The sequence below is a fragment of the Sparus aurata genome, chromosome 3 (assembly GCF_900880675.1).
Source record: "Sparus aurata chromosome 3, fSpaAur1.1, whole genome shotgun sequence".
In the NCBI taxonomy this organism is placed as follows: domain Eukaryota; kingdom Metazoa; phylum Chordata; class Actinopteri; order Spariformes; family Sparidae; genus Sparus; species Sparus aurata.
Window position 1 is genome coordinate 7,016,293 of NC_044189.1, and position 12,500 is coordinate 7,028,792.

General features: G+C 38.3%; 3 protein-coding genes across 6 annotated transcripts in view; all 3 read left to right on the top strand.

Annotated features, from left to right (window-relative positions):
* Window positions 1-1,905, top strand: part of LOC115579587 (C-type lectin domain family 4 member E-like) — a 17,737-nt gene extending 15,832 nt beyond the window's left edge. For 2 of the 3 annotated variants that reach the window (XM_030413166.1, XM_030413169.1), the window contains 5 exons: window positions 122-199; window positions 320-370; window positions 563-714; window positions 819-943; window positions 1,031-1,905. In XM_030413166.1, coding sequence (XP_030269026.1) covers window positions 122-199; window positions 320-370; window positions 563-714; window positions 819-943; window positions 1,031-1,211 — 587 coding nt within the window. In that variant the 3' untranslated portion in view covers window positions 1,212-1,905. The remainder of the gene's footprint in view (window positions 1-121; window positions 200-319; window positions 371-562; window positions 715-818; window positions 944-1,030) is intronic. The other variant, XM_030413167.1, reaches the window with a different exon arrangement.
* Window positions 1,906-3,248: 1,343 nt separating this feature from the next.
* On the top strand, window positions 3,249-9,434 carry LOC115579329 (C-type lectin domain family 4 member E-like). Its single transcript, XM_030412832.1, has 7 exons — window positions 3,249-3,266; window positions 3,406-3,505; window positions 6,521-6,619; window positions 7,529-7,606; window positions 7,976-8,127; window positions 8,261-8,385; window positions 8,476-9,434. Exons 1-7 carry the CDS (start codon window positions 3,249-3,251, stop codon window positions 8,648-8,650), a joined length of 747 nt encoding a protein of 248 aa, XP_030268692.1. The 3' UTR covers window positions 8,651-9,434.
* A 486-nt stretch (window positions 9,435-9,920) lies between these two features.
* The window catches only part of LOC115578464 (CD209 antigen-like protein C), a 4,393-nt gene continuing 1,813 nt past the window's right edge, over window positions 9,921-12,500 (top strand). Inside the window, exons 1-2 of one of the 2 annotated variants that reach the window (XM_030411431.1) lie at window positions 9,921-10,072; window positions 12,106-12,204. In XM_030411431.1, the coding sequence (XP_030267291.1) occupies window positions 10,039-10,072; window positions 12,106-12,204 (133 nt within the window). In that variant the 5' untranslated portion in view covers window positions 9,921-10,038. Of the gene's footprint in view, window positions 10,073-10,232; window positions 10,290-12,105; window positions 12,205-12,500 lie in introns of those variants that run through there. The other variant, XM_030411432.1, reaches the window with a different exon arrangement.

Genomic DNA, 12,500 nt, shown 5'->3' on the forward strand with positions numbered 1-12,500 from the left:
ATTACTTTAGTAATTTAGTAATTTAAGTGAACATCACTCTGATAATGTTCATCATCAAGTTCTGAATAATTTACCAGATGGGAGTTTCACATACTGGCTTGACTTTTTTTTTTAAAATGAGGTTATGAATACCATCAAACCACGGAACATCTCCAAAAGCTGACAGATGAGAATGCAGCCATGAGAAAGAATATCACAGGTAAGTCACATTTTGGGTTAAACTCCAATTATCTCTGCAAGAGTTTTGTTCTCTGTTCAGCTTCTCAACTTAAAGACAATCCTGGTGGAAGTGACATCGTTTTATCCTCTTTCATAACAGAGACACGCTGTGAAGTGATAATGGTGCAGAAACCCTGTCCACAACCTCCTGGTCAGTGACTGATGTTGCTTTTCTTACATGTTTGCATCCTCTGATGTTGATTAAAGAAACAGTGACAGATTAAACCTGTGGGCTATCGTCTCACCTGCTCTCAGATTCAAACACTCTAAGTTCTTCTTGACTGTAAATATGAACAGTGTTTTGTTGCACTTGACTCAAGTCTTTGCTGTGATCTCTTCAAAGCTGAGCCATGTCGGAAATGTCAAGAAGGCTGGGAGCAGAATGGACCACAGTGCTACTATTTCTCCACTGATAAATTAATCTGGGAACAGGCCAGAGAGAGATGCAGACGAAATGGAGCAGATCTGGTTAAGATAGAGAGCGAGGACGAGCAGGTAGAACACACTGCTGCAGCTTCATTCAGCTCTCTGCATTAGTTAACATGATAAAAGTGATGTTACATAGATATATTGAATTTGTCATCAATTTTCCCGTCCAGTCATTCCTGATGCAGAGACTGAGAGACAAGATGGTAGAAGATGAGGACATGTTCTGGATCGGACTGACAGACTCAGTGACAGAGGGCACATGGTTGTGGACAGACGGGACACCACTGAACAAGAGGTTTGACCCGTAAACAGGTTTTTGATGTTTGCAAAATCAAAGTCACATGTTTCATTAAACCAGTTCTTTCTGTTCTCTGTTTCTCAGTTTGACTTTTTGGAGCGAGGTAGAGCCAGATAACTGGAACGGGGAGAATGCAGATGGAGAGGACTGTGTGAGGATGGGAACAAAATCTAGATCAGGCCTGAAGTGGTGGTCAGATAAATCCTGCACAGCACCTCAGAAACGTATTTGTGAGAAATCAGTAGAAACTGGAATGAATGTTTAAATTTCTGTCAGCATGAAGGTTATTAATATGTTTCACTGTTGAGCTCAGTAGTTTTATCCCCTGACAACTGTTGTTTACATTTTCAAATGCTTCTTCAATAAGATAAGCTACAGGTACAGAAAGGTGCAGGGATGATGTATTTATGAAGGCTAACCTGGAAGTTAGCATCACACTGGTGCCCTCGGCAGAAAGTCTTTGGGATTTATGATATTTACATGTACACTCAAAAATCATTCAAATTGTCGCAGCAGCTGGTGTCACCTTGAAACTGCTCAGCAGTCCGTTTTTTGTCTAACTGTCACCGTACGACCCTTTTCTACTTATACTCCTTTAAAATTGTGTTTTGCAACTCTTCTTCTGTGCCATCTTGGAAAGGTCCACAAATCAAGAATAATTAAGCTAAAGCAGGCAGAAGATTTTATTTTAAAGGCTTAATAAATGTGTGTACTGTTAAAAAATAAGAGATATATACATACATTTATAAAATCATACAACACGTGTCTGATTTTGCATATTATAACAATGTTATTATAGTTTTTCATTTCCAGTGTGTTATTTTGCCACATGGGACCTTATTTTTATAAAACTTTGCATGCTGGTGATGGAGAAAGAAATAATCTTTTGCTCCTCTTTGAATTGTGCCATGAAGTAAACATATGATGTTTGTGAATTAAAAAGATTATCGTTCAAGTCAGTGAACTGCTGAAAGTTTGTTAAGGAAGTATCAACTGTTTTAGTGTGAAATTACATCATGTTGTTCAACACACGTCACCAACACCAACATGGCCGCCAACTCCACACAGAAATAGATTTAACAAAGTGAAACTCTGCAGTTATGTGAGAGGGCAGTCTGACAGTACTTGAGTAAATATAAAGACAAAGTAAAGCTGAAACATGAGTCCAGCTTAATAAACAAGCAGCAGCAGCTCAGTTCAGCGACATGTCTGCACTGAAAAGAGATTTCATGCTGCTGGAAGCTCTCTGGATTGTTACACTTCACTGATTGTGACCATTTAAATGTATTCTAACCGCTGAAATCTTCTTCTGTTCTTTGAAAACAAATCATTTGTTGTGTCAGCGTGGGGAGATTTGCATAATATTTAGGGCCGGGACTTTAACGCGTTAATTACGATTAATTAATTACACAAAAATTAACACGTTAAAACAATCAACGCATTTTAATCGCACTTATTTTTGCAGCGCGGAACGTTTCTCACTGGAAGAGTTTCAGGGGTACCGATTATACTGGAGCACCAACTAACGTTCATGACTTCAGACAACAACAATGAACGAAGAAGCAGATGAGACTGCTTTGGTTGGCCCCGTCGATGGGAAATTTAGTTTTAAAAAGCGGACGGATGGCAGCTTAGATAAGAGCATACTATTGATGCACTTTATGGCAAAAATTGCACTGGTCCGGGCAGCGTTTAGCTCAGTGGGTAGAGCAGCGTCCCATGTGCCGAGGCTCTGCAGCGGACCCAGGTTCGACTCCCGGCCAGGGTCCGTTTGCTGCGTGTCACTCCCCCTCTCTCTCTCTCTCCCTGTTTTCTGTCATATCTTCAGCTGTTCTGTCAATAAAGCCATAAAAGGCCAAAAAATATCAAAAAATTGCACTGGTCTGTTGGTCTTGAAAAAACAAAAACAATTTTTTGTTGCTTAAGCTTCTGTATTCAGTCATTATTCAATGGTATACTAAAATCCATGTGAAACAAATTGCTTCTCACTGTTCTCAGGTCAAATATTTATATGCGATTAAAATGTGATTAATTTCGATTAATTAATTACAAAGCCTCTGATTAATTCGATTAATTTTTTTAATCGAGTCCCGGCCCTAATAATATTACATATTATGTTGAGATATTAAGAATAATTCTAGGATTTTCTATTCTGAACAATAGAAAATAAAACATTATTGCAAATGGCTGTGTGTTTTCAGTGGCATGTCACACAGGAAGGTCTGTTTTTGGGGTTGTTTTTTTTTCTGTGACAACTGAAACTTCTCTTGCAACCTCACTGACAGTTAGTCAAAACGATAAAATGGCTGAAGCAGATGAGGTGTACGTTAATGCTAGGTTCATAAAATCACAGGAAAAAGCCACAGGTGAGTCTATCTATCAATCTATCTATCTTTTTGCTATTACAATCAGAGCCTTCTAGTAAATGGTCTTGTCAAAGTTTGATTGAATCATGAAAGTTCATTTTACACTTTATCACTTTCACACTTCCTCACCAACTGAAAACCACATACTCTGAAGTCAAGACGTGGAACAGCGAGCCATCAGCAGAGCTGCCTGGTAAGTAAAAACAATAATTAAATAAACTGGAACATGAACTCTGACCTCCAGTGAGCCACAATTTTTCAGATTTTCTCCAGAATAAAAACATGTATTATTCAATATTCAATAGATATATGCTACCAGCAGAATCTGAAAAACAGTTCTGACAAAATGACGTGTATGTATTGCGTTGCTAAGGTATATACTGAAGTTAGCATGCTAACCGATACCAACGCTCCCATGACTCCCAGTTTGGACTGCTAGCTGCACGGCTAACCGAGAAAACAGCACATTCGGTTAGCAGCATTTAGCTATTAGTCTGTTTTGAGCATGACTACAATAGGTGGTCAATTCTTACATTACAGATAACCTTATTTATGCACCACCTTTCATGCACAAAATATTTCATTTCTTTGAAATATTGTAACTTTAACCACCCTCTGAATAAAAACAATAGTACAAGTTAAAAGCAGTTAGAGTTCAAATGTCTTTTAAACAAAAAACCTGTGATTTTTTAAAATCCTCACACTGCAGGCTTCAAGGTATATTTACTGATATAGATGTTGAAATGCAACGAAATGAAAACTGACATTTTGCATGTTTTTTAATTCACTGAATTTCATATTTACAAATATAGTACAAACATTAGGGGTGTGAACAAATTGACAGACAGATGCTGTTTGAACCAGACTTGAGTGATTCAGAACAGACAGTGTGGCCACACCTTTACAGCAATTATATTGTAGCTTTAAAATCAGGCTTTTCAAAATGTCGTCGCCTGTGCTGTTGATATATCTCGTGCTTTTTGCAGACCCACTTCAACAACTTGTGAAGTTAACAGGAAGTTTAATGTAAAATGAGCTGAGGACAGGAAGTTTACTTGAAGAAAAAAGAGGAACTAAACATGAAAAACGGCCAGAATAATCTGTAGTGTCATGATGCAAGTAAAAGCATCAAGCATAATGTTTCCATCTTTTCATCTGCATTCTAATCCAAATGTAACCATGCTACAAGGAACGATTAACCGGCTGTGTTAAAGGTGCATTATGTGAGACATTTGGTTGAAAACATTAAAAAAACAACAACTATGAAATCATCTACGGAATGTGACGAGATGACAATTATGACATTATGGCATGGATGAATTATGTTGAAGAAATATATACTGCAGTTAGCATGCTGGTCCAAAGCACCTGCATGGCTAACTGAGCTCACTAGCAAACAGGAGCTATAGTCAGCAGCAATTATGAGTAGCTTTGTTTATTTGTTTTGAGTATAATTTCTTGGATTTAATTCTGAAGCCTATTTATGACCTACACCTACCTAGCAGATTCCAACTTATTTGGGTTGGAAAAGTAATGAAATTTAGGTTATTTTCATGGCAGAGTGCTGACAATGAGTCTCACAGCCTGAGGAATGAGACTGCTCTGTAGTCTGGTGGTACGGCACTAAATCGTCCATCGTCCAAGTACTGAAAGGTCCCATATTATACTATTTTTCATCAATTTCACACAGCTGTCAGAGGTCCAACAACTCTGTATTCGATATGCATTGCCCCAAACCCATCCGTGGTCCTGAATTTCAGCTGTCTAAAAGTCACTCTACTGAGCTCTACTGAGAGCAGGCTGTTTTTTGTGCCTACACCTTTGAAAGCTCATGAGCTCTGCCTGTCAACGCCTACTTGGAGAGTCTTGCCTGCTACCTCAGTCTCAGGAGGATGATGCCTCTTATGCTAGCAGTAGAATGCGCTAATGTTTTATGGTGGATGTATCGCTATGGCTCGCGGAGATTTTTTCGTTCAACCATACCAGTTTGATCCAGAATCGGACCCAGAAGGAGAAGCTCCTGAAGAAGTACAGACTCTTTGGCTGCAGTGGGGCTTTTCAGAATGGTTAGTGTGTCTGAATGATGTTAGTTTGTTCGTATGTGTTGTTACAGCTACTACCATGTAGCTAATGGTCAACACCTAGCAAACGCTGTGTTTGTCTCCAACACAGTCTCCAAACTCTTGGACACTGTTCGCACAGTCTCTGTCTCCAGTCTGCACGTTTCCAGACTTTTTACTGTGACAACCAAGCTCCGTCGTAATATTATTAACATTAAACTCGCTTCAAACGCCATTGCATAGCAGACCGAAGCAGAGCTAACTAGTCAGCCAATTTCCAGCTGACTTCACCATACTCCTAGGCAACTGTAAATACAATCAAAACGTGGCGACACTTACCTGTGGCTCAGGTACAGTTGCTGGGTCCGGTATGGTTGTTACTCATCCGTTTACGAGGGTCAGTGTCGAGGCAAAGCCAGCTTTGTACTGACCGTCGTTTCTGAAGCAGCAAAAACTGAAACGCAACCACTGTCTCTTCTGTTGTTCTGTAGCTGTGACAGAATATAAGCACTGATGTTGATTTATACAACCAGCACACACCGAACTTCACCTCAGGGATGAACGCCCCCCTCTCGGATATCTCTTATCACTGCGCAGAGGAGGTCGGCCTATGAAAATGACTCCTTTCGTTATGTAACGAAAGGAGCTGAATCTTAAAAGCCTATAGGAGTGCCGTTTTACTGGTGGGTGGGCTGCAGAGACTGTGCAGGACTCGCTTGTTTTCCTCATTCTGAGAGTTGGCAGGCTCAGGGAGGACCAACTCATATATGTTGAGACCAGAGAAAATGTGTTTTTCATAATATGGGACCTTTAATTAATCCCAGAAAGCCAGCCGGCAATGGTTAAGAAGAAAAATAGCATCATAAAAATGTTGCGTCTTTTTTTTAATTCACTTTAAAAGTAAATGCAGTGAGATCAAGATCTTTACCACAGGAGAAGGTGGTGGTCATACTATTTTTGTCCTGAGGGGGCGCCAGAAACAACACAAAAAGAAATTCCTTGTAGCAGCTTTAATTTTTGTTTGCAAAAAGGCCACAGTAAAGGAAGTTTGTATGTTTAGAAGAAACTCCTGTCCCACTTACAAACACTAGGTTAACTGGGGAAAGTAACATCCAAACACACTATCTGCATCTTCTGCTGTTCAACAGGCTCCCGACAACAAGCAGCTGGAGGGTCAAAGGTCACAGCAGTGAGTGTGGCTGTAGTGGTTCTCCTGGCTGCTGCTGTCATTGCTCTCGGCTATACTGGTGAGTTTTACTGTTTAAAAAAAAGGGGGAAAAAAGCATTTTAATCTAGATTGACTTCTACAATCTGATAATTGTTTTGAAGAAAAGAACTTCAGGCTTCACTTGCAGGTGAGATACAGAACTGTCTTAAAAATGGGGTGCTGTTTAGCTCAGTTGGTAGAGCTGGCGCCCCATGTGCTGAGGCTCTGCAGCGGACATGGGTTTGACTCCTGGTCCGGGTCCCTTTGCTGCGTGTCACTCCCCCTCTCTCTCACGTTGTTTCCTGTCACATCTTCAGCTGTACTTTAAATATAGCCATAAAAAGGCCAAAAAAATACTTTAAAAAAAACTGTCTTAAAAATGAGAGTGCAACATACAACACACTCAAAACATGCTTAAAACAGTGACTTTAAGTGATTTCATTAAATGTAAATATCCAATCTAATTCTTTGACATAACTTCAATATAAAGGGTCAGGGGTGGGAGTTAACTCAATGTTTACAACTTAAATACCTTAATGTGCAATTTATTACAGGAGACAGAATAACCAGTTTAAATGCTTTAAAAAAGCCCATGAATAAACACATTATATATACGTTGAAGTATCTTTGATTGTAAAAAGTAAATGTATGCAAAGATTAAAAAACATATAAGGTTTGTGTTTAAGTCTGCATTCATTGAATTTAATTTAATAGGTTATCGTGTTTATTCAAATTGAGTCATAGAAACACTTTATGTTTAACTCATGTCATTAAACTAGATGAAATTTAGGTCTAATTAAAATACTTGCTGTCAACGTTTTGGGTATAATTACTTGAGTAATTTAGCAATTTGAGTGAACATCGCTCTGATAATGTTCATCATCAAGTTCTGAGTAATTTACCAAATGTGAGTTTCACACACTGACTTGACTTTCTTTTTTAAAACAAGGTTATAAATACCATCAAACTACAGAACATCTCCAGAAGCTGATTGATGAGAATGCAGCCATGAGAAAGAATATCACAGGTAAGTCACATTTTGGGTTAAACTTCAAATTACCTCTGCCAAGAGTTTAGTTCTCTGTTCAGGTTCTCAAATAAAAGACGATCCTGGTGGAAGTGACATTGTTTTATCCTCTTTCATAACATAACAGAGACACGCTGTGAAGTGATGACGGTGCAGAAACCCTGTCCACAACCTGTTGACAGTGTCTGATGTTGCTTTTCTTACATGTTTGCATCCTCTGATGTTGATTAAAGAAACAGTGACAGATTAAACCTGTGAGCTATCGTCTCAGCTGTTCTCAGATTCAAACTCTTTAAGTTCTTCCTGACTGTAAATATGAACAGTGTTTTGCTGCACTTGACTCAAGTCTTTGCTGTAATCTCTTCAAAGCTGAGCCATGTGGGAAATGTCAAGAAGGCTGGGAGCAGAATGGACCACAGTGCTACTATTTCTCCACTGATAAATTAATCTGGGAACAGGCCAGAGAGAGATGCAGACGAGATGGAGCAGATCTGGTTAAGATAGAGAGCGAGGACGAGCAGGTAGAACACACTGCTGCAGCTTCATTCAGCTCTCTGGCTTTTGTTCTATCATGTTGTGTTTTTGCATTAGTTAACATGATAAAAGTGATGTTTCATAGAGATATTGAATTTTTCATCAATTTTCCTTGTCCAGTCATTCCTGATGCAGAAACTGAGAGACAAGATAACAAAGACAGAGGACAGGTTCTGGATCGGACTGACAGACTCAGTGACAGAGGGCACATGGTTGTGGACAGACGGGACACCACTGAACAAGAGGTTTGACCTGTAAACAGGTTTTTTGTGTTTGCAAAATCAAAGTCATTTCAAGTTTCATTGAACCAGTTCTTTCTGTTTTCTGTCTCTCAGTTTGACATTTTGGAGGAAGGGAGAGCCAGATAACTGGACTGAGGTCAACAACACTCAGTACGTGAATGGAGAAGACTGTGTGAGGATGGGAACAAAATCTGGATCAGGCCTGAAGTGGTGGTTTGATAAATCCTGCAAAGCATCTCAGAAAAGCATTTGTGAGAAATCAGCATAACGCTTGAAGGCCGTCTGTATTTACCTTAAGTCCCGTTCAACCTGTTGTGTTTATAAATGTTTATGCTATAGAAGTTTCACAACTTTACAAATCTACAATCTGATTTGAATTTGGATGCATAATTTTCTCTCAGCGTGAAGGTTATTAAAATGTTTCACTGTTGAGTTCAGTGCATTTATCCATTTTCAAATCTTTCTTCAGTAAGATAAGCTACAGGTACAGAGAGGTGCAGGGATGATGTATTTATGAAGGCTGACCTGGAAGTCAATATCGCACTGGTGCCCTCAACAGAAAGAATTTGGGATTTATGATATTTACATGTACATTTAAAAATCATTCAAACTGTCGCGGCAGCTAATGTCACCTTGAAACTGCTCAGCAGTCCATTTTTTTTCTAACTGTCACTGTACGACCTTTTTCTACTTTTACTTACTTCTTTAAAACCGTGTTTTGTAACTCTTCTTCTTCTGTGCCATCTTGGAAAGGTCCAGACGTCAAGAATAATTAAGCTAAAGCAGGCTGAAGATTGCATTTTAATCAGAGATGTGTTGTATGTTTTTATAAATATAAATAAAACATACAACACATCTCTGATTTTGCATATTATCATAATATTATTGTAGTTTTTTCATTCCCAATGTGTTATTTTGCCACACAGGACCTTATTTTATGAAACTTTGCATGCTGGTGATGGAGAAAGAAATAATCTTTTGCTCCTGTTTGAATTGTACCATGAAGTAAACATATGATGTTTGTGAATTAAAAAGATTATCGTTCAAGTCGATGAAGTCTGCTGAAAGTTTGTTGAGGAAGTATCATCTGTTTTAGTGTGAAACAACGTCATGATGCTCAACACACCTCACCAACACCAACATGGCCGCCAACTCCACACAGAAATAGATTTAACAAAGTGAAACTCTTCAGTTATGTGAGAGGGCAGTCTGTCAGTACTTGAGTAAATATAAAGACAAAGGAAAGCAGAAACATTTAGAGTCCAGCTTAATAAACAAGCAGCAGCAGCTCAGCTCAGCGACACATCTGCACTGAAAAGAGATTTTATGCTGCTGAAAGTTCTCTGGATTGTTACACTACACTGAATTTCCCCAATTAATTGTCTTCTAACCGCTGAAATCTTCTGTTCTTTGAAAACAAATCATTTGTTGTGTCAGCTTGGGGAGATTTGTATTATATTATATATTATATTGGGATATTTAGAACGATTCTAGTATTTTCTATTCTGAACAAATGGGAAGTAAAATGTTATTGCAACAGATTGTGTGTTTTCATTGGCATGTGACACAGGAAGGTTGCTTTTTGGGTTTCTTTCTTTTGCCGTGACAACTTAAACTTATCTTGCAACCTCACTGACGGTTAGTCAAAACGTTGGAATGGCTGAAGACGATGCAGTGTACGTTAACACAGGTAAGTCTATCTATCTATCTATCTATCTATCTATCTATCTATCTATCTATCTATCTATCTATCTATCTATCATCTTGACATTTACAATCAGGGCTTTCTGGGAAATGTTCAGTGTCAGATTTTGAGTGAACCATGAAAGTGTATTTTACACTTCATCACTGACTTCCTCATTGACTAGTTGAGATGTTGAACAGCGAGCCATCAGCAGAGCTGCCTGGTAAGTAAAAAATATCATTCAATAAGCTGGAACATGAAGTCTTACCTCCAGTGAGCCACAATGTTCACAATTTTCTGACTAATTCCAGAACAAAAATGTGTATTACTCAATATTCAATAGATATATAACGTGAGGGTTCGGTGTATGGTAGTTTGAGCAATCTTATTGATAAAAACCAGCAGGATGGAGAGAGATAATTTCCTTTAGCAGCACTTTACTTTTTTACCGCACTTCAACTTCACAACAACAACAACACTCTCTTCTTCTGACTCACATGTCACTGAACAAACCAATCAGAAGCTAGAAAGACTTAGGTAAATTTACGACATCACAAAAGGTATAATTAACACATTTATTGTAGCTGTCTTATCTGTGCTACTGAACAGATGTAAACATGGAAATGGGTAAATAACAATAAGTGTAAACATAAATAAGTAAATAGTTACCTGTGTAAACATGACACATTTTTAAAATAAATTAACTCAAGAATGAATTAAATATAAATTTAATTAACTTCTAAACTATAGAGATATGTATTACCAGCAGAATATGAATAACAGTTCTAACATAATGACGTTAAAGTATTGCGTTGCTAAGGTGTATAGTGAAGTTAGCATGCTAACCAACAACAACGCTCCCAGGACTCCCAGTTTGGACTGCTAGCTGCACGGCTAACCGCTAACCCGACTGTCAGAACTGACAGCGTGGCTACACCTTTACAGCAACTGTATTGTAGCTCTTAAATCATGCTTTTAAAAAATGTTGTTGCTTTTGGTGTTGAAATATCTTTGGTTTTTTACAGCTGCAAAAATAGAATTAAGGAACCCCACTCCAACGCGTTGTGATGTGGAGAGGAAGTTAAGTGGAAAATGAGCTGAGGACAGGAAGTTTACGTCAAGAAGAAAGAGGAACTCAACATTAGAAAACGGCCACAAGAATCTGTATTTTTATGTTGCAAGTGAAAGCAACAAGCATCACGATTACATCTTTTCATCTGCATTCTAATCCAAATGTAACCATGCTACAAGGAACGATTAAGTGGCTCTGTTATGTGAGAAAAAAAAAATATCTGCAGAATTTGATAAATGACAATTTTGACATTATGACGTTGATATATTATGTTGAAGAAACATATACTGCAGTTAGCATGCTTGTCCAATGCACCTGCATGGCTAACTGAGCTAACTAGCAAACTGCAGCTACAGTCAGCAGCAGTTGCTTCGGTTATTTGTCTATTTTTTTTGTGAATAATTTCATAATAATTCTTACACACTGCACATTTAAGAAACAGTCTTAATTTAATTCTGAAGCATCTTTATGACCTGAAGGAGCAGATTCTAACTTTTGTTTGGTTGGAAAAGTAAAAAAATTAGGTTATTTTCATGGCAGAGTGCTGACGATGAGTCTCACAGCCTGAGGAATGAGACTGCTCTGTAGTCTGGTGGTACAGCAATAAAACAAACTGTTTCAGTGTCATCTAAGTTATTAATTAATACCACAAAGTCAACCAGAAGTGTTTATAAAAATAGCATTAAAAATAGGTTGCCTCTTTCTTTTATACACTATCAAAGTAAATGCAGTGAGATCAAGATCTTTACCACAGGAGGAGGTGGTGGTCATACCGCTTCTGTCCTGAGGGGGCGCCAGAAACACAAAAAGAAAGTTCCTTGCAGCAGCTTTAATTTTTGTTTGCAAAAAGTCCACAGTAAAGGAAGTTCGTGTGTTTAGTAGAAACTCCTGCCCCACTTACAAACACTAGGTTTACTGGGGAAAGTAACATCTAAACACACTATCTGCATCTTCTGCTGTTCAACAGGCTCCCAACAACAAGCTGCTGGAGGGTCAAAGGTCACAGCAGAGAGAGTGGCTGTAGTGGTTCTCCTGGCTGCTGCTGTCATCGCTTTTGGCTATACCCGTGAGTTTTACTGTTTCTTTTTCTTCTTCTTTTTTTCTTTATTCAAACAAATGAATCTAGACAGGCTTCTACAGTCTGATAGAACAGTGTTTGAGTCTGCATTCATTGAATTGTATCTATCTATTATGTGATTTATTCACATTGAGCCATAGAAACACTTTACATTTCGCTCATGTCATGAAAACAGATGAAATTTAGGTCTAATTAAAATACTTGCTGTCAATGTTTTGGGTACAATTACTTTAGTAATTCAATGATTTGAGTGAACATCGCTCTGATAATGTTCATCATCAAGT

What these genes read in the sequence shown, in the direction of transcription:
- LOC115579329 (XM_030412832.1), top strand. An exon ending in TAGAGAGCGAGGACGAGCAG is followed by an intron (nt 8,128 to 8,260) that starts GTAGAACACACT and finishes TTCCTTGTCCAG; the next exon opens with TCATTCCTGATGCAGAAACT. An exon ending in GGGACACCACTGAACAAGAG is followed by an intron (nt 8,386 to 8,475) that starts GTTTGACCTGTA and finishes TCTGTCTCTCAG; the next exon opens with TTTGACATTTTGGAGGAAGG.